This window comes from Mustelus asterias, chromosome 2 (genome assembly GCF_964213995.1).
Source record: "Mustelus asterias chromosome 2, sMusAst1.hap1.1, whole genome shotgun sequence".
NCBI lineage: Eukaryota > Metazoa > Chordata > Chondrichthyes > Carcharhiniformes > Triakidae > Mustelus > Mustelus asterias.
Genome location: NC_135802.1, coordinates 27,629,982 through 27,652,191, shown reverse-complemented (window position 1 = coordinate 27,652,191; position 22,210 = coordinate 27,629,982). Strand labels below are relative to the sequence as shown.

General features: G+C 41.2%; 1 protein-coding gene across 2 annotated transcripts in view; it reads left to right on the top strand.

Moving 5' to 3' along the window:
* Positions 1-22,210, top strand: part of larp4b (La ribonucleoprotein 4B) — a 125,037-nt gene that overhangs the window by 23,763 nt on the left and 79,064 nt on the right. Inside the window, exons 2-3 of one of the 2 annotated variants that reach the window (XM_078232674.1) lie at positions 7,820-7,850; positions 12,896-13,026. In XM_078232674.1, coding sequence (XP_078088800.1) covers positions 12,946-13,026 — 81 coding nt within the window. In that variant the 5' untranslated portion in view covers positions 7,820-7,850; positions 12,896-12,945. The remainder of the gene's footprint in view (positions 1-7,819; positions 7,851-12,895; positions 13,027-22,210) is intronic. The other variant, XM_078232666.1, reaches the window with a different exon arrangement.

Genomic DNA, 22,210 nt, shown 5'->3' with positions numbered 1-22,210 from the left:
GCCAGCAATGCCCATTTACCCTGAATGGATTTTTAAAAAAGGTCAGTCCCCTCAGGTGGATCTCAAAGATTCCACTGCATTTTTTTTGCAAAACAAAATCAAGGGAGTTATCCCCAATGTCCTGGCAAATTGAATTCTTTTGAAAAAGTGATACGGGTTGATAAAAGTAGCAAAATGGATGTTTATATGGGTTTTAACAAGGCGTTTGACAAGGTCCCACATGGCAGATTGGTCAAAAAGATAAAAGCCTGTGGGATACAATGTCATGGAGCAAACAATCAAAATTTGGCTTGGTAACAGGAAACATAGGGTAATAGTTGGTGGATGCCCTTGCATTTGGAAAGATGTTTTCAGTGGTGTTCCACGGCTAGGTGTTGGGACCTTTGCTGTTTGTGTGATACATTAAAGATTTGAATGTGGGGAGGCATAATTGGGAAATTTGCAGACGACACCGATTGGCTGAGTAGCAAATAGTGTAGAGGATAGCTACAATCTCAAACAATATGGATGGGTTGGTGGAATGGGCAGGTGGATTGATTTGATTTATTATTGTCACATTGGTATACAGTGAAAAGTACTGTTTCTTGCGTGCTATGCAGACAAAGCATACTGTACTTTATGAAGCCCGTTTGGATCATAAGTTTTGCACTGAATTTAGCTAGGATAAGCATGATATGTTTCACTTCAGGTATGATTCAAATGACCAACCAGGGAGCTTTTATCAAGCAAAGTTTATTTAAGAATATAGTTAACATGTATGGAAAGAAAATTAGCAATAACTTGCATCAATTACAATCAAAACAACGAAGATAATGTATAACCCTTAACAAATGTATCTAAAATGTTCCAATCAAACAAAAACTTCCCACAGGTTTAACACAGCAAAAACACGTAATATTGGAACTGAGTCCTTTGGTTGAATGCTGCAGTTCTCGGCACGTAGACAAGCTTGGAGTCAGAACAGTTTCTCGGAACACCAGGGAGCAACTCTGAGCTATCAACAGCCGACTCTACTTCAGGAAGGCAAGAACTCGTGCTTTCAGCTAACCAGCAGAATTTCCAAACCCAGGGAGAGAGAGAGAAACACTTCTTTTCAGCTTGAAGTCCCTTCTAAACTAAACTGTTGCCAGCCAAAACAGAGCATGAAAACCTTAAATTCGCTAGGAAGGGGGAAAAAACTGTTCAAAACACACGACCGTCCTCCTAACAATGCAGGGTCATAAAAGATCGGAGTAAAAGTAAACCCCATTTAAGTAGCAATAAACGGACTTCCACAGATGATTCGGCAACACTGAGGGCTGCAGAGAACATGATTTTAAAATCTCACTAACATCACAATAGAGAAGGAAAGGAGAGAGTGCAGAATATAGTGTTACAGTCATGGCGAGGGTGTAGAGAAAGATCAGCGTAGTGAGATAGATCCACTCAAAAGTCTGATCGCAGCAGGGGAGAAGCAGTTCTTGAGTCAGTTGGTATGTGTCCTCAGACTTTTGTATCTTTTCCCTGACAGAAGGTGGAACAGAGTATGTCCATGGTGTGGGTGCTCCTTAATTATGCTGGCTGCTTTTCCGAAGCAGGGGAAAGTGTAGACAGTGTCAATGGATGGGAGGCTGATTTGAGTGATGGACTGGGCTTTGCTCGCGACCCTTTGTAGTTTCTTGCAGTCTTGGACAGAACAGGAGCCATACCAAGCTGTGATACAACCAGGAAGAATACTTTCTATGGACATCTGTAAAAGTTGGTGAGAGTCGTAGCTGCCATGCCAATTTTCCTTAATCTTCTGAGAAAGTAGAGGTGTTGGTGGGTTATCTTAACTTGTGCGTCAGATCGGCATGGAGGGACCAGAACAGGTTGTTGGTGATCTGGGCACCCAAAAACTTGAAGCTGTCAACCATTTCTACTTCATCCCCATTGATGTCCTCTACTACACTTCCTAACGTCGATGACTATCTTTTTCGTTTTGTTGACATTGAGGGTAAGATTATTATCGTTTCACCAGTTCACCAGATTCTCTATCTCTTTCCTGTATTCTGTTTCGTTATTGTTTGAGATCCAACCCACTATGGTGGTGTCATTCTGCAAACTTGAAAATCGAGTTGGCAGGGAATTTGGCCACACTGTCATAGGTGTATAAGGAGTATAGTCAGGGGCTGAGGACACAGCCTTGTGGGGCATCAGTGTTGAGGATGATCGTGCAGGAGGTGTTGTTGCCTATCCTTACTGATTGCAGTCTGTAGGTTAGGAAGTTCAGGATTCAGTCGCAGGGAGGAGCTGAGCCCCAGGCCACAGAGTTTGGAAATGACTTTCGCAAGAATAATGGTGTTGAAGGCTGAAGTGTAGTCAGTAAAAAGGAATGAGGCATAGGTGTCTTTGTTACATGGGTGTTCCAGGGTTGTGTGTAGGGCCAGGGAGATTCTGTCTGCTGTGGACCTGTTGCGATGATAGGCGAACTGTAGTGGATCCAGGCAATCTGGGAGGCTGGAATTGATTTGTGCCATGACTAATCTTTTGAAGAACTTCATAATGATGGATGTCAGAGCCACTGGACAATAGTCATTAAGGCACACTGCCTGGTTTTTCTTTGGGACCAGGAAGATTGTCTTTCTTGAAGCAGGTAGAGACCTCAGATTGATGTAGAGAGAGGTTGAAGATGTATGCAAATTCCCCCACCAGCTGGTCGATGCAGGACCCATTTGGGCCAGTCGCTTTCCATAGGTTGACTTTCTTGAAGGCACGGTGATGTCGGATATGGGTTCCTCTGGGGTGGAGGGCATGCTCTTGCTGACGTCTTACTCAAAATGGGGAGGGGTGCACCCTGTGCCAGCGATTTTACATGCCTTCATCTTGTAGCCTGTCATGTCTTGCAGACCTTGCCATAGTCATCAGAAGTCCAGTGGCTAGCCTGGGACTATAGCTTGGTCAAGTACTGTCTTTTGGCATCTTTGGATCTCCGTAAATCATATCTGGCTTTCTTGTATAGGTCAGGGTCGCCTGATTTGAACACTTCACCTGGATTTCAGCAAGAAGTGAATATCCTTGTTCATCCATGGTTTCCAATTGGAAAACACACAGATTTGCTTCTTTGACACACAGTCTTCTACACACTTACAAATGAAGTCAGCTGCTGTAGTGGCATGCCCATTCAGGCTGGTCGCAGAGTTTTTAAATACTGACCAGTGTGCAGACTCTAAGCAGTCCTGTAGGAGATCATCTGATTTCCCAGACCAACATTGCATGACTTTCTTTAACGGATTCTTCCGTTTCAGCTTTTGGTCAGCCGGGAGCAGCACAGCGTTGTGGTCTGATTTGCCAAAGTTTGGGTGGGCAATAGAGCAGTAAACATGTTTGATTATAGCGATGATATGGATTTTAATGTAGAAAAGTGTGATGTAATGCATTTGGGGGGGTGAAACAGTTATGGCTAATAATATTATAGCTAATAATAATGGGAATAGACTAAGAGGGGCACATGAAGTGAGGGGTACACAGGTCCCTAAAGGCAGCAGTTCAAGTAGGCACGGTTGTAAAGAAGGCATATGGAATGCTCTCCTTCATTGGCAGAGGTATAGAATAAAAAAGTAAGAATATAATGTTGGAATTGTATAAAACACTGGTGAGGCCACAACTGGAGAGTTGTGTGCAGTTCTGCTCGCCACATTACAGGAAGGACGTAATCCCCTTGGAGACAGTGCTGAGAAGATTTACTAGACTGTTAACCAGAGCTGGAGAATTGCAGCCACAAAGAGAGATTGGGATTATTTTCCTTGGAACAAAGGAGGCTGAGGGGAGACTTGATTGAGATGTACAATGTGATCCTGCCAAGGCCCTGAATAGCTGCAGTAAAACTTCCCTATTTTTATATTCCATTCCCCTTTTCAATAAATGATAGTATTCCATTTATCTTAATCATTTGCTGTGCCGATCCCCCTGTGTACTGAGTTCTGCAATCTCTCTGACTATTTAAATCAACCGCTTTTATATTCTTCCTACCAAAACAGACAAGTTTGTATTTTTCCACAGTATACTCCACCTGCCAAATTTTTGTCCTCTCACTTGGCCTATCTATATCACTTTGCAGATTCCTTGTGTCATCTTCACAACTTACCTATTGTTGGATTGGACTTTTGACCCAAGTAATGTTGTAATCAAAATTCAAAATTGCAAGATGAGTGTTTTCAAATCAATTGCTTGTGAAGTATCATTGGGACCAGAGTTGCGTATCTGCTAAGTTTCTCTAATCTTATTCCTATAATTGTGTTTAAAGGTGACAAAGTAAGGATAAAACCACTTTACTACACTAACTTTGACCCTAGTTAAAGAAGCTATATAAATGCAAAATATAGTCACTATGAAACTGGGTCATGTGTTTGTATGAGGAGGAGAGTGGGTAATAAACCTTTTGATTTGAATCTATTCAAATGAAGTGTTTCATTTGTAGAATCATTATTGGAATTAAATGTATTAATGATGTGTAATAACCTGCCCCTAGATAGCACTCTTGATCATGTTAAAATATAACCGTGCAAAATTTCCAAAATGTTTGCAATTTTAGTATGATAAATGTTTTGACATGTTTGAAGCACGAGTATGTAAATGTCTTTCTTTAACGGACTAGGCAATTTGAGTAGTTTATATTCTAATGAAATGTCAACCGATTTCAGGATTGTGAACATGGCTAGATTTGACATTTGCTAGAATCTTAAATTTTAAAGTAAACTTCATATTTATCTGCTGTCCATCATAACCTCAAGACCTCCCAAAGCACTTAACTCCAATCAAATATTTTTAATGGCACACTCAGCACTGCAGCACACTAGTTATTGCACTGATGTGTCAGCCTAACTTGTATGCTCAATCCTGGATGGAAGTAAGGGGAGGTGGGTGTTGGGATGGGGTCTTAATTGCACTACTTTTTGATTCAAAGATCTGCGCCACCACTGAGCCTAGCTTGCTTTTTGTAGCCCTTTGCTGAACGGCTCTTGTGGGGAGGTTGTTGATGGAGGTGGGGGGGGGGGGGGATATCTTTGCATGAGCAGCAAGGTAGTGGATTCAAGCTTCCATCTGTGACTTGGGCACCAGCCTTGATTGTGCTTGAAGTAAGCTGTACTGTTAAAAGTGCCATCATTGTGGATGGCACCTTCTCTTTGGGTTGTAACTTGATGAGAACACTGAACCTCAGACTTGTACACTATTGATTAGGCAATGTATTCTATTTGCTACTGTTTACTTCATAGTGCCTGGACATGGCAAGTGACTTCCCAATCTGAGTCCATCTCCCAGTTCACCATTTTATTATGTTGCCCATTTGATTTTTTTGTCACGGAATTCACTAAAGCATTTTACTTGATCTATCATGATTCTTGAGAGCAAATTGTTCTGGAGTTGCTTTTCTTCAGATCGCAACTTGGTTGGCAGAGAGGAAACAGTAGGAATTAATGGGTGCTTTTCAAATTGGCAGGCAGTAACTAGTGGGGTGCCACAGGGATCAGTGCTGGGACATTCATAATATTCATTCATGATTTGGATGAGGGAACAAAATGTAACATCTCAAAGTTTGCAGATGATACCAAGTTGGGTGGGAGGGTGAACTGACGAGGATGCAGAGATCCTTCAGAATGATCTGGACAGGTTGAGTGGACAAATCAATGGCGGATGCAGTATAATTTGGATAAATGTGAGGTTATTCACTTTGGAAGCAAAAATAAGAAGGCAGATTACTACTTGAATGACTGTAAATTGGGAGGGGAGTGTGCAGCGGGACCTGGATGTCCTTGTGCACCAGTCACTGAAGGTAAGCATGCATGTGCAACAGGCGGTGAAGAAGGCAAATGGCATGTTGGCCATGTTGCGAGAGGTTTCAAGTACAAGTGCAGGGATATGTTGCAATTATACAGGGCCTTGGTGAGGCCACGCACAGTATTGTGTGCAAATATCCTTCTGAGGAAGGATGTTCTTGCTCTCGAGGGAGTGCAGCGAAGGTTTACCAGGCTGATTCCAGGGATGGCAGGACTGATGTATGAGAAGAGGTTGATTAGGTTAGGATTGTTTTCACTGGAGATGAATGACGGGGGGATCTCAGAGACTTATAAAATTCTAACAGGACTAGACGGTAGATGCAGGGAGGATATCCCCAATGGTGGGGGAGGCCAGAACCAGGGGGCACAGTCTGAGGATTCAGGATAGACCATTTAGGACAGAGGTGAGGAGACATTTCTTTATCCAAAGAGTGGTGAGCCTGTGGAATTCATTACCACAGGAAGTAGTTGATGCCAAAACATTGAATGTATTCAAGAGGTGGCTGGATATAGCACTTGAGGCGAATGGGAGCAAAGACTATGGGGGGGGGAAAAAGCAGGATTAGGGTATTGAGTTGATGATCAGCCATGATCGTAATGAATGGCGGAGCAGGTTCGAAGGGCCAAATCACCGCCTCCTGCTCCTATCTTCTTTGTTTCTAACTCGTTCTCTAGTTTAATATCCTGTGAACGCACCTAATGAGGCAGAGAAAGTACATGCTTATATCAGTTTCCATGGTTTTTCCTGGAACAGGTCACTAGCTGGTCGTCAGAGGCTATAATTTAGAAGGGTGCCACCTTGTATCAAGCAAGGCTGATCAGGTCTCCCCCTCTTACTGCCCACAATGGATGTATCGGAAGGATTTGCAGATTGACAGTCAACCTGTTGTTGGGCCACGGCCACATTGTGAATGCACCTTCTGTGGTCATCTGGTTCTGGAATGGGGCTCTAACCGGAGCTTCTGGTTCAGCCAGGTCACTACCCATTATGTCACAAGACCTCCCTTCAATCCATTACACGATGTGTAAATTAGAAACAAACAAGTGGTTCTTTGGGCATTCTATTTTGTGCATCTGTCCAAGCTACCATGACCTTGAGTTTCCTGTAAGCTAGTTTATCCAGGATTAAGTTTCTGGTTGTAGTACTTGCACGAACGTCCTTTTTGTGCTTTTTTTTGGGAATTTTCTGGAAAAAAAATGTCAAGTTAATATGTGGCAATGAACTAATCTCAAGGGAGGAAAGTGTACTTGTGCAGTCCACAGATCAGGATAACTGCGCATCAAGTGTACATTTAGCCTATTGTCAAACTGGTGTGGGTCCCAAAACCCAACATTTAAAAAATTGAAAATTTAGCATAAAACCAAAAATGTTGGCAATCAATTCAAAGCAGACAAGTTTGTGATGTGCAGAATTTAAAAATAGAAACAGAAAATAGTGGGGTGGAAAATGCAAACAAATTGCATCACCAAGTACTGATGTGTTTTCATTTCCCTCCTTACTGCCTGCATTTCCTGTTAAGCTGCAAGTGGGATGAATTGTTAAGAGTGGAAGTTCCAAAGCCAGTATTATGGAGTCAGGTGCCTAATTGGCAATTGCTTTGCAAAATGCTCACTTCTGTATGTCAAATGAACTCCTCTGTACTTGCTATTTCAACTCCCTTGATCGCTAACCTTTCAGGCTATATATTGTTCCAGCAAAGCTCCAGGAACGTTTTCATCCATGTGTCTTACATCATTGACGGCGGGGTGTCATGAATCCTCGGTCAGTTTATTTTCCTGCTCCTGTCCTGAAGGGAGTTGGTTTATAATGTCTTCCATGTCCGATTCCATGTAGGAACATTGACCTCTGCTGTACCAGCCTTATATTTCCACCGGGCTCGCTTTCCTCCATTGCAGCTATTCTAGTATTCTGTTTCATGCATGTCTTTAATTTCTTATGTCTTCTCGTTGTCTTTCACCATTTAATAGTCTCTGGTTTTCCATTTAAGCACTTTAGCAGCTATTCTCTCTTTGTCTTGCTCCAGCTTTAGGAAACAGAGAAAACTACAGGTGCAGGTCAGTGGGACTAGGCATAAAATGGTTCGGCACAGACAAGAAGGGCCAAAAGGCCTGTTTCTGAGCTGTAATTTTCTATGGTTCTACAGCACAAAACAGGCCCTTCGGCCCCACTAGTTGTGCCGAAAATTCTTTTTATGTTTCTTTCTGATTGCTGTTAACCAAAATCTGGCACCTTTGATAGTGTAGAGCTTCCATAATATTGCACATAATCTCAAATTAAGTACTCTACTCTGGGCTCAGACTGGAGCCTTCTGGCCGAGCTGGATGTATCAAATCATCACATTGTGTGCTATAATACTGCCACTGGTCAGTGTGACTCTCATTGTACTAGTGCCAGTAATAAGGAAATAAGGTATAATTTGTGTGTAGATTTGCAGTTGCTGAAAGCAGCAAAATCTGTTGTGGGCAAGTTTTTTTGCTGTACTAAATTTTGGTAATTAATCACAGAATCCCTACAGTGCAGAAGGAGGCTATTTGGCCCATCAAGTCTGCACCAACCACAATTCCACCCGTGCCACCGTGTTGCCCCAAATATTCCTTCCTTGGAGCTTTGAAGACTTTAGCTGAACAAATGAACACTGCTTAATGTTACTGAAAAGTAATAGTCTTAATGTTTTACTGATTTTTAAAACTTGTACGCTAATATAATTTGGCAAGACAATTGAGCATTTAGCACTAGTTATAGCATGGTTGACCCAATCAACCATACAATTGTTATTTCGAGGGAACTAAATCCAGTCTGTTTTACCAAAATGACTTTGCAGTTTTTGAGTGGGAAATAACATGGTCAGTTTTTAATGATTAGGGTACTTTAAAATGCAGGCGGTTTTGGCAGGACATCATAAGTTCGCAAGTATGGTTTGCCTGGGCAGAGGTGGACTTTTCATCCCATTTGACCTCTTCCTTAAATCTGTACTAGCTCTGATTGTGGGGTTTTTTTTTTGCACAGTGAAGCATGCCATTTGTGAGGGCCTTGGTTATCAGTTGTACTTTGTAGAAATGCAATTTTACTGAGAACTATGCTTCTGTAGTTTGTGGATTATTTCTAATCCAGAAAATGTTGATAGGGTGGATATGCTATGTATTTTCATGGTGCTGGCCCTTGTGTTGGATGAGGAAACATGGCTCTGTGGTCAGTTTTGTAGCACCACAAATGGTCAAACTTCACTCGCAACAGATATTTTCTCCGCCTGCCGGCTACTAACTGCTTTGGCCCATTGGACTGCTATGTTTTTGCGTTGTTAAATCATGGCTAAATTGATTGACTAAATTGGTAATTTTACATTTGTCCTTCAAAAGCAAAATTAATGGATATGTATAGCCAAAATCGAAGAATTGATGTCACCACAGTCCAAGGAAAAACTGAGTAACCTGTATTTTAGTGAAGTTTTATAGAGGACAGGTTTGGTTCAGGTGAGGATAAGATTTTCTTTTACTTGAAATGGGTTGGGGGAAAGTATCTGAATTTAGTTTCACGTGGGAGGTGAGCTAAGGGACTTATTCATTGCCAATTTATCTCGAGCAATTGGTCCGCTTTATTTACAGCATGAGAGGTTTATTTTTGTTTTTCCCCATAGCAAACATTCTTCATGCTATTTGACCTGGAACTGGACTGTTAGTCAATTGCAACCGACTACAGTCGTGAGCATATTTTATTGCTGTGTTAGGTTGACCTGCATTCAAGTTAAGTTCTTGAAGTGGAAGAATGCAATTGTGAATGCTTTTTGGTAATAGATACTTAAAGAAAACTGTGCTCATCCTTGCCATGTAACTGTCTGATTTTCCTTATTGCTTACCTTGGCCAGAAATGCATGTCCTTTGGCTGTTCGTATATGGCTTTTGGATATGAAATAGTACACTGCAGAAATTGGCCCATTTCACTTTCAAAGAGCAATCCAGTTGTTCCCACTCACCCCTCTCTCCCATAACCCTCCAATTATTTTCTCCCAAATATTTATCAAATCTCCCCCCTTTTTTTTCTGTAGGCTACTATTCAATCTGATCCACCATCCTGACAGGCAGTGCAGTCCAATTCCTAACCACTTGCTGCTTTGGCAAAAGTACGAGAGCTTTACTTTTCAAATCAGCTTAAAGCTGTGCCCTTCAGTTATCGACCTTTCAGCCATTAGAAACAGTTTTGCTTCATTTAAATCAAATCATGATAGATGTGATAACCCCCATGAGGTCCATGGGGAATCACTGATCTCCCTGTGGAGTTTGTTGAGCATGAGTTCCCCTGGTAATGGGGCAGTGGTCTGCCCAGTTGGAACTCCTTTTTACCCAAGCCTTTTATAAAACAGGCCCAGGCAGGGCTGAGTGTGTACGCACCACGCTAATAGTTTATTACAGAATACAAAGAGAAACCTTTGTTCCTTTCCAGCCAGGCTTCCTGATTCATTACAATAGGGTTTAAATATCTGAACACTTGTATAATTCCCCTCAGCCTTCCCTGCTTTTGGGAGAACAACCCCAGCCTCTCCAATCTGTCCTCCTTCCCAGGAACGGTTCTAGTACTTTCTTTTGTACCCTCTTTGGATGCAATGTTCCAGGTGGGGTTCAACTAGTGTTTTATAGAGGTTTAGTATAACTTACATAAAAACCACGATTTCATAAGTTCCATTAACTGTTTTATTAATGTATCTGAGCACCTTCAGAGAGCACAGAGATGCTTTTGAGCACAAGCATTATCTTCACCCCATCTCCTGACTATGTCTCTATTCTTGCATCTCTTTTTTAAAAAAAACATTTAGCTTGCTTTGTTTCCTTGTTCTTCCCACCATAATGGATCATCTCCAGCCTGTCTGTCTTCCTTGAAGTCTATTACTATCTTGCTCACTGTTCGCTACACTAAGTTTTGCCACTTTCAAATTTATGTTCAATCCATCAAATATGGTCCTAGTACTGAACTTTGGGGAACACCACTGCATACCTCCTTCCAGTCTGGAAAAACAGCCGACCACCACAATTGGTTTCTATTCCTTTGTCTATGTTGTATCCATGCTGTTACTGCCCTTTTATCCTATAATCTCCTTAGAATTAGTAATTAGAAAATGGTATAGAAACAACTCGAGAGGATTTGCAGCCTGCAACAAAAATTGATGTCATTTGTAATTAACTTTTGCGTTTAACCATTTCTGTTTTGTCTATTCTGTTGGCACATCTGAAAATACTGTGCGGTGGTGGGAGACATAACCACAGTAATAGTTTAAAATGCACTACTGTAATCAAGTGTTTTTCTTCCAGAATTGCATAGTGATCAATGTAAATTTATTTTGGCTACAGCAACTAAGGATGAGCAATAAATGCTGGGCATTGCTCATGGTGCCCGTCTTTTAAATTATGAAGTAATGAGGCTGCTCGTATAATCCTTTATTTGGAGGGAACTTGATCCTGCAAGTTTATTTGCAAAGGTGGTCTGCCATTTTTGGCTGCTGTGCAGAATCTTGCTAATGTTTTTAGTCCGAAAATTTAAAAAGTATATTCCTCCCTGATCTAAAACTGATCAGAGTTGAGAAGCTTTAGTGGGTGTATTCAGTAAATCTTTTGCACCTGGAGCGTGTATTTTACAGATTAGTTTAGAGTGGGGCTTATGCAAGGATTTATGAATTAGAAGGGTTAATAACTGTTGTCAGGTAGGTATAAGTACAGTTCCAACAACTGTTCAACAGTTTGCTTTGCAACAGGGCTGTTTGGAGAATCTTAAGTTGTTACAGCATGGCATTTTGCTTGGCGCTCAGGGAAGTGATGAGGGAAGACTACATTATTAGTAAGTTCTGTCTTTGTGCGAGATGTTTTACTGAGGCCCATCTTCCCTCAGGTGGATGTTAAAGATCTCATTCCGCTCTTCAAAGATGAGCAGGCTGGGAGGATTCCCTGGTGCCTGAGTCAATACTTGTCCCTCATCCAACACCACTAAAACACATTATTTTGACTTTTATTTCATTGCTGTTATGGAATCTTGCTGTGTCCTGCTGCTGCTTCTATATTATATCTGACAACACTTTGAAAGGGTACTACTTTGGCTGTAAGAATATTTCAGTCATCCAGGGTTATGAAAGGCACTATATAAATTGAAGTTCTTTTGTCCATTTAAGCCTTGTCAGCATCTTCATCTGTAATCTAGCCATTCTGTTGCTCATTCTCCATACCATTATAATCCTCTTGAGCGCTGTTAACTGATAACTGATGGACCTTGCTGAAGCAAATGACACAGAATCCCACATTGCAACACTTGTCTGTTAATTTTGAATGTTTTAAATTTATGACCATGTTACCATTTTGCTGACCAGTAAAAACAATCCTAGTGTCTGCATGTGTTTCCTCAGGGTGCTCCGGTTTCCTCCCACAGTCCAAAGATATGCGGGTTAGGTCGATTGGCCATGCTAAAGTTGCCCCTTAGTGTCCTGAGATGCGTAGGTTAGAGGGATTAGTGGGTAAATGTGTAGGGATATGGGGGTAGGGCCTGGGTGGGATTGTGGTCGGTGCAGACTCGATGGGCCCAATGGCCTCTTTCTGCACTGTAGGGATTCTATGATTCTAACCCATTCTACCACCTCATCCACCCATTTACCTTGTCTCCTCGTTTGTCAAAGTGACGGAGGCATTTAACCTTACTGGAATATGACAACTAAAGCTGCAAAAAGGGGCCATGACTTTGTTTCCTTTGACACTGCTATCCCACATTGAAAAACCCCAGGTGCAGGCAGTGGCCATCTTGCTCAGCAGATGCAGGTTGAAAGTTTGGGTGAGAAATGTGGTGCTGCAGACCTTGGAAAGAAAATACGAGTGGAATGGCAATCCAGTGGTGTTTGCCACCACACAAGATTAGGCTCGTTATCTGCACTCAAAATGTTCCAGTTTCACAAACCTTTACACCAGCAGTTTCTTGCCACTGGTAAGATCTCAATGAATCTGCACTCGTCCTCTTGTTTTTAATATGGAAATGAGTATGTAAAAGGAAATGCCTGCTAAAATTTGATAGAGTTCTAGTTAATCGTATTTGCAAATATTAGGCAATCTCTCATCTATATTTTGTTCCACAGATTCTTTGACGAGCAAAATTCTCTCTACGGAGCCAAAAAGCAGACGGCTCATGACTTCTGACCAGGACACTAAAGTTGTGGCTGAACCGCAGGTGCAGCAAGTGCAAGAAGTTGTAGACAGTTCGCCTCTGGTGAGTTACTAGAAACATATATTTCTGATTATTCTATTTTAATCACTCAGATCAACATAACTGTTTGATAGAAACTGAAACACTAAATGTGTGAGATCCATCAACGTCGGAATGAAAGGCAGCTTAATGCTTTGGTTATGCAATTCGTTGGGTCAGTTATAAATCTGAAACCTTATTCAGAAAGCTCTTCCTGATTAGTGTTGTTTTACTGCAAAATGAAAATTAGCTGGATTTATGGCTTATTACAAAGTGGTTTTAATTCAACGAATTAGTTGGGGTGGCACGGTGGTGAGCACTTCTGCCTCACAGCGCCAGGGACCCGGGTTTAATTCCCGGCTTGGGTCACTGTGTGGAGTTTCTCCCCGTGTCGGTGTGGTTTTCCTCCGGGTGCTCCGGTTTCCTCCCACAGTTCAAAGATGTGTGGGTTAGGTTGATTGGCCATGGTAAATTTCCCATAGTGTCAGGGGGACTAGCAGGGTAAATATGTGGGGTTAAGGGGATTGGGCCTGGGTGGGATTGTGGTTGGTGCAGGCTTGATGGGTTGAATGGCTCCTGCGCTGTAAGGATTCTGAGTAACTTGCTGGATGTTATTGTATATAGGTGAATAGGAACATTCTTTTGACCAAGTATGTAGTGTCATTAAGCATTCGAGTTTGGCAAGAAATGAGTTGGTTGGAAGATGGTGCTGTAATCTGTGCCAAAATCAGGAATTCATTGCATCTTGTGCAAAATTCTTGCTTAAGGTAGCTATTTTTAAAAGTTTTGCTTAGCTTGTTAATGGTCTGTAGTTGCTTTGCTCGGAATGCAGTTTTTGGGATGTGACCACGTTGGAAAGTAATCTGGAAAAGATTGGACATTGCCGTGAGTTAGAACACAGGTCCTTTGGAACCTGGTCTTAAATCCAGTCTGCAAGATGCACAATTGTCTAAAGATCAGGCCCTAATCGGTTTCCAAAGGCCTTTGTGTCATTTTTTTCCCATTGCATTTAAGTTCAGATTGAGAATCTAGGGGATTTTCACAGTAACTTCTTTGCAGTGTTAATGCCAGCCTACTTGTGACACAAACTTTAAAAAAACTTGAAACTTAAACTTTGAATCTGCAGTATCTGTTTTAATTCGCTGCAAATCATGCCTTTGGCAAGAAACATTTTAGTAAAGTCGCTTTCATAAACTGCATATTGTTTGGATGAAACATTAAAATGAGACACTGCCTTCTCATTTGGTAAAAGATCCCAAGGTTATATTTTGAAGAAAAGCTCAGGTGAGGTGTGGGGGTGTCCTGGTCAAAATCGACCAACACAAGATTATCTAGTTATTATAACATTACTCTTTGGGGGAATTTGCCAAATTGGTTGCTACTTTTCTTGCATAACAAACTGTTTCAAACAGTAAAAGCCATAAAACACTTTGGGAGTTGCTGAGATTGCAAATAATACAATACAAGTACAAGGTTTCCTTCATGCAATATTTGTGCCCTTGATATAAACAGATAACTTATTTCCCTTTGTCTCGATTCAAGCTGCCTCCACCACATACACTCGGGCCAGATTTTCCCCCTGTTGCTTTTGTCCACCACTGCAAATCTGTGCCCCCTCTTTCTCAATCCTTCCATCAAATGGGACAATTTTTCTTTATCTACCGTCAGATTCCAAAAAGCAGCTTGCTTAGATTGAAGAATACACAGTGTATGATTGTGGCATTCACATGTTCATTATCCACGTCACCTTTCAAAAAAAATGATATTTTAAAACACTAAAATATTATGCTCTGAAGCCAAGACTTGAGTGGTTGAGATTTTACAGTGCATTGATCAGTTCCAGAAATATATTCACTATTCTAACTGTCAGCAACTATCACCATGTAGTTTGGCTGTTGCTGGGTGAGCAAGATCTGAGAACTGTCATGTGATGAGTGCTGCTTAGATGGCTTTTATACTTGTGTATTTTCCTAATAGTTGAGTTGTGGGAAAGAGCATTAGGTGTATAAAGTGCTTTAGATTTTCAAAGCCTGCTGTATTTCTTGTTCAATTGATCAATCCTTTGAAGTTCATTTGAAAACTTTGCTATGGCAATGTCGCCATTTGCAATGGTGGTAGATGGACTTATGGTGTATGTCATTACCTTTTTGCAATTGAATGTCTCTAGTTTTGTTAGTTGCAATCCGGAATGACGATTAGGGTATGCTGGCTGAACCTTGGGTGGGATTTTTCAGCTTTGTTCACTCAAAACAGGAAAATCCTGCTCGAGGTCAACGGACCTTTCCATGTTCTGCCCCTCACCTCCGTTGCCTGTGGTGGGCGGGGTGGTAAAATTCTGGCCTTCATCTCTGCCTATGTATACCCATTTTCCTTGATTTAAAAAAAAAATCTGTCACAATGATGACCTCTTAGTTGCCTTAAATTCTTTTTCGAGCTGATCGTTTAGAGCCATGACAGTCATGTTTGGGGCTTTACTTGTGAGCTTCATAGCTTAAAGCTAAGATTGCTCGGGATAAAGGATCAGCAGACCCTATTTGAGACTTCTGCCCCATTCTTGGTAACGCTGCTGCTGATCTATTAAAATTACTTGGAGCACTTGACTGTTACAAGCTTCTGCTTTTGCATTTATTATTACTGCTGTCTTGAGGTAATTTATAATGGATTTTCCTTGATGCATTTTTTAAAAAAGGAACTTATTTCCTTGAACAAGCACCAACCACCCAGCGTGCCATATTTTGATTCTGGTCTAAACTGAAATCCAAAGCTGGCAGAAAATTGAGATTTCTTTTGTCTTCCTGGATGGAAAATAAATTCAACGTGGCTCCTTTTCATGCTCCTTTGCACAGCAAGGCCAGCTAAAAATATTTTGGTCAGATAAATGGGCCAACAGGATTTTTTTAAGCAAGAAGTGGAACAAAGTAATACAAAAGCAAAATTCTGAAAGAGAAACTCGGGTCCGGCAGCATTTGTGGAGAGAGAAATAGAGTTAACGTTTTTGAGTCTGTCTGACTCTCTCCAGAGCAGATGCTGCCAGACCTGAGTTTTTCAAATGTTTTGTTACAGGTTTCCAGCATCCGCAGTATTTTGCTTTTATTTTAGAACCACCTAATGCTATCTTAGTTTTTCTTGTCAGTTGTTGGCTTAGTGTTTAATTTGGGCTAGGTGTGGTGGGAGGAGAAAGTTTCAATTTAAAATTTGCAATTCCAGTAGTTTGTTTAAGATTGTAATTAGTCGCTGCTGAATGCAGGCTTGATGACTGGTATACCTCCATTTTACTATCTGACAGCGCAAAGTAGAAAGTTGACGTAGATGTTTTAGTTTTGGAATGGGTTAACCCAGCTGTGCTATTCAATTTTGAGTGGCAGTAGCATATGACTTTTAACAGCCTTAAAGGTACTATTTTTGTTACATGGGCGTTGGAAGCTTGTTTCATAGCACTTGAGCTTTGTAGTGTGGAAGCTTGTTGCTGTAGCTCCTAACTATGGGTTGCTGCTTCAGTAAAGAGAGAAATCCGTTGACCAAAAATGTCACTGAAAGAACACGTTTGTTGAGGAATGCAGGAAGTGAAACAGATATTGTAAACTGGATCCAAAGCCCGGCGTCAATACTTAAAGAAATGACCGAGAATGGGAACTTGGATAAACAGTCTCAAGTATATGGCAAGCTGAGGATTGCACGGAGTACGAATGCGAGTGTGGACAGCCACCAAGGATGGTTGAAGAATAGCAGGCACATGATCTGGCTTTTGCTGATGAAGAAACCCTTTTACCACAGTCAAATGTCTTTGCAGCAAGCTGAAAATCTAAAAAATGTTAGTGAAGAGTTCCTGACAAATGATCCTTCGTCAGATGTCAAAAAAGGCAATCTGTGGAAGTCTATTGGACCATTGAAGGAAAAAACTGGGCATGTTAAAGGCAAGGAACATTGCAAAAACTACAGGAAGTCATGCTGTCCTGTTAAAATGGATGAAAAATCTGTTGAGAGACATGGAACCGAAAATGTTGCTGTTCAAGGTGCACTATCTCAATTGGCTCAGTATCACCCAGAGGATAAGGCTGTGCTCTTGCACCCTGAGAAGGTCTCCTTAGATGGTGCAAATTTGGCAAGTTGCCAAATTTTTGATTCCCATTCACAGCAGCAAGAGCTCGCACATCAGCTGTTAATGGCAGAGGCTGAAAGTGATGGTAAAAATAGCAAGACTGAGGGAATTCAATGTATTTCAACACCGTATAATAGACAAGAACATTGCTTCGATAGCAGTAGCTTGTCTTTTGAAATAGATATTAAATCAAGAACCAATGATTTTTACAGTATCTGTACAATAGATCTGGAGGATGTAGAAGATGATGAAGAGTCACCTGTTTTTCCTCATAACCAAATTGCCTCAGATCTGTACTGCTCAGCTGTCGCAGCTGAGAGAAAGCAAAGCCTAATATGGTCTGTTGACACTGCCATAGATTTTTCAAGACAATGTTCTCTAAGTACACCAGCTGTTTCTGATCAGGAAGTAGTCCAAGTAGCACAATCAATGATGGTAGCCGTGGACACTGTGAAGCAGCATGGTTTTTCCACTGAAATATGCACTGATGTACAAGCCACTATGTTACTCGTGCCAAAATCAAATGCTGCACTTGCATCTGCAGAAATGGCCAAAAATGAAGCGAGGTGCCTTGATAGTCAACCTAACAATGGAAAGAAGCACAGCTATGTAAAGTCTTCACTTCCTGAGAAGTTGTCTGAAGTAAATTACTTCATTCGTTCAGACACTTGTGCTTCAAAATTTGCAAATATTTACAATCATGCCAAATGCTCCCATCTGTGTGAGGCAAACCAGAAAGTGAGCGAGTCCCCTACTAAGCATAGCACTAAATTTGAAGGCACAGGAGTTGATGAATGTCAACAATGCAAGCTGAATATGTTGGAATCCAACAGTATGTGTCCAAACACAGCTGTACACCCGCATGATGGGGTAAGAAGTGGCAAAAGCATTATCTCTGACCCCTCCATAATCAGGGTGCCAAAGTTGAATAATTCATCGCCTGACAATTCTCTGATAGAAAAAATACCTATTTTGGACTCTCAATCAAACTTGGACTGCTGCAACCAATGTCATGAAGGGAACCTAATTCCTATCCATGTAGTCCATGCACCATCCAGTTTGCTGGAAACAGAGTTTACCAATCAGATAAGTGAAACTGGACTGCCACAGGATCAAACAGTTACATTAAGTAATGTAAATATGTATGTGGAACCTCTGGAAGGAGGTTCATACTCGGATGTAAACTTATTACAATCCTTATCTGTTGGAAAAATATTTGAACAAATGAAAGCTGAGGGGAAGAGTTTGAAATCCAGTTCTCGTTTGAAATTGGATGCTGCAGCTTGTACCAGTAACTCTACCATTGAGGAGCAGCTCCTCGATCAAAGAATCACTGGTAAACAAAATGGTGGAAAATTTGCATCAGTGTGCAATGATGACATTTTGCAAGCTGACCTCAATATGCAAGTGCCCAATGCATCTGAAGAAATTATGGTGGAAAATTCAGGATTTGGCTTTTCAGCTGAGCAGGATTCAGTTGTTGAAATCCATAATACAGTTATTTGTGAGCCATTTGACATTGACCGCAGTGCCAGTGTTGATTTAACACTGGATGAGTTGGCTGAAATCAGAAATATTTTGCCTGTTCATGATGCTATTGGGGATTCTGAGAACAGGTCAGCTGCAGAAACAAAGATGAAAAATCAACAGGAAAAAGGGTTGAACTTGGGCAAACAAAATCAATATTCTGCTGTTGTACTTTCAGTTAATGGTACAGAAGTAAGCAGTGAAACTGAATTTACTGTCAGTAATGTCTCTGCAGTGGAAAACAATGCCGATATTTGCTTAAACCAATATACTGGCAGTCTGAAAGACAATGATGAAAATTTATTGAATGGAATAGCCGACCAGACTCTCGAGATTCAGAATCTTTCCACATCTAGGCAAGTTTCATCTGCTCCAAACGCAGCTCTTCGAGGTGTAGTGACTCAACAAAATATCCATCCACTGATGGAGAACAGAACTAGCTTTGTAAACTGGCATCTCTCCGACTGTTGTAATGAAAAGACTGAAAACTTGAAACAAACATTTGCTGCTGACTGGATTACAAATGAGCCCCATAATCCTGTTTTGTGCTTTGTGCAAAATGAAGTTCAGCAAGTCATGCTTGACACACAATCTGCAACCATAGAGTTATTAGATGAGTCTAAGAATCCATCCACCTTTAAAATTGAACCAGAAGGGAAGTATTCACAAGCAAGTGACCTAGCACTGGAAAAAAGTTCAAAAAAGGTGGAGGCTGTTGAATTGTATACATCAAGAAAATTATGTGAAATTAATGTGAATGGTGTGGAGGATCCGAGTCAGATAGATCAATATGCATCAACTCCTTCATATGAAATACCTCATATCTTAGCTGGAATCTTAGGCTATAGTGACGTAAAAGAGAAATCTTCATCAGATGTGCTGTGCAGAAGCAATGAGAGATGTGTGGATGTGATGGCAGTCATTTCGAGACAGTCTGGAGATGAGCCTAAAATAGATCACAATTTAGAAAGTGGCGTAAGGCCACCATGGACTATCAATCCAGAAATTGACACAATGTTTGAAGATGTAGCTGAGTGCATATTTTCTGAACAGCTGAAGATAAATGTAGACAGCCGTGCGGGTTACTTATGGAACACCAGCTTTACTGGAGTTACCAGCGAGGTTGACTTGCAACAAAATGATGCAGCCCAATCAGTTTTAAAGGATGTTGATATCCCCAAAAGTCTGACTGGGGTGCATCTATGCCACCTTTCAGTATCCAATCCCATTGATTCTTGGAATTGGCTCAACAGATGTGACCAGACAGTGAGTATTTTTCAGATGGTAGCTATTTAATGCACCTTTTTTATGCCTGAGTGCAAATGGTAATTTTTATACATGGGAGCAAATTGGCTGCCTTAAGTTGGAATCACAAATGGATTAAACGAGGCAGCTTTTATCGCTATTTGCATTTCCACTTTATTTAAAGGTGGTATTTTGTTGTTCTGCCTTCAAGCAACATCTAGGAAACTGTCATAGAATCATCCCATAAGACCCAAACACCACATTCTCCTGCCTTTTTCCCCATAACCCCTGGTCCCCTTACTAATCAAGAACCTATCTATCTCTGTCTTAAAGACACACAATGCAGAAGAGGCCATTTGGCCCATCAAGTCTACACTGCCTCTCCAAGAGCGATCCCACCCAGGCCTTCTTTCCCCACCTTATCCCTGCAACCCCACACATTTACCAAGGCTAATCTAGCTAACCCATATATCTTAGGGCACTAAGTGCCACCTAACCTGCACATGTTTGGACTATGGGATTCCTCCGGAGCACCCAGCAGAAACCTACACAGACATGGGGAGAATGTGCAAACTCCACACAGTCACCCAAGGCTGGAATTGAATCCGGTTCCTTGGAGCTGTGAGGCAGCAGTGCTAACCACTGTACCACCGTGCTGCCCCCTTCACTTTCAATTAACCAACCAAGGCACCCTAATTTGTTTTCGATACTTGTTAGGAGTATAAACTCTGAAATATTGGACATCAATGAAATGACCTTGAATTGAAGCGGATTTAAATAATTGCTTGCCGATCTGGACCTATTCATAAAGGACTATAAGATTTGTGTAATTATGATGTGCACTTTTGAGTCAGTCGGTGTTGTCTGTTTAGGTACTGACAGTTTTGTATTTTTTCTGCATTGTTGGAAGGTTCAGAATTTCAGTATTTGAAGGTTTTTAATTTTGTGTATTTTCAAACAATTGTGGAGATATGCTTTTCTGTACTCCAGTTTTGAAGTGCAACCAACCTTATGAAAAAAACTGGCTGTAAACTTAAATTTGAGCTATGACTTTGTCACTAATTTTTGTTTTCTTGAACTTTGATAATTTTGGATTTCACCACTGGTGCATACTGAGTTTAATAAAAATGGCTAATGAAGCAGCAAATTGCAGAGTTTAGCCTTCATGACCAGGGACAGTGGACAAATTTCCGCTTGCAATTATAGAGTCTAAAGCCCAAATTAGCACCACCTTCAACTAAACTGGAATTTCCAAAAGTTGTTGCTTTTTAGCACAAGCTACATTTAATATTTGTTTTGATCCTTGATTTATTGTTGTTCTCCCTTGTTAAAAAATCTTGGTTGCAAACCTGCTGACTGCTGCCTTTTCCTGCCCAACCCATCTTAGACCTTGTGAAGTTTACCAATTTTTAGCTGATTCTTTTGCCTCCGTAACTATCTCTCCAGCTTGGGTGCCCACTTTGGGTCTGTATTTGCAGAAATATGGTGCTGCTGTATAGTAGTCGACTGTTTTGCCATCTCATTAATCCATGTCATGTCACAATAGGATTTCCTTATGATCTAACTGGATTTGTGTATTTTGCACATATCCCAAAGTGCGCTTCTGTAATCTCTGAAAGCAAGATTGAGAAGCGCTTGGATAGCTGAGGTCAGACATGAATCATGATGCCTGAAATAATGCAGCCTAAAGGGAAGATACTGAGCATATTGTGCTTAACTCAATTTCGCCTCTCTCCTGAATGCAGGGTGGAGAGTAGAGAACATTATTAAAACATCTTATCCCCTTTATGACTGACTTGTATTTTGACATTGCATTTTGCAGTCAGCTTTTAACTCATTTTGGTAGGACAAATTTGAATGCGGATTACAGGGTCAACGGCAGGTTCTGAGGAATGTGGAGGAACAGAGATCTTGGGGTTCATATCCACAGATCTCTGAAGATTGCTACTCAAGTGAATAGAGCCGTGAAGAAGGCCTATCGTGTGTTAGCGTTTATTAACGGGGGTTTGAGTTTAAGAGCCGTGGGGTTATGCTGCAACTGTACAGGATCTTGGTGAGACCACATTTGGAATATCGTGTGCACTTCTGGTCACCTCACTATAAGAAGGACGTGGAAGCATTGGAGAGAGTGCAGAGGAGATTTACCAGGATGCTGCCTGGTTTGGAGGGTAGGTCTTATGAGGAAAGGTTAAGGGAGCTTAGGGCTTTTCTCTTTAGAGCGGAGGAGGTTTATAAGATGATGAGGTGGATAGAGTGGACGTTCAGAGACTATTTCCTCGGGTGGATGTAGTTGTTACTCGGGGACATATAAGGTTCATGGTGGGAGATATAGGAGGG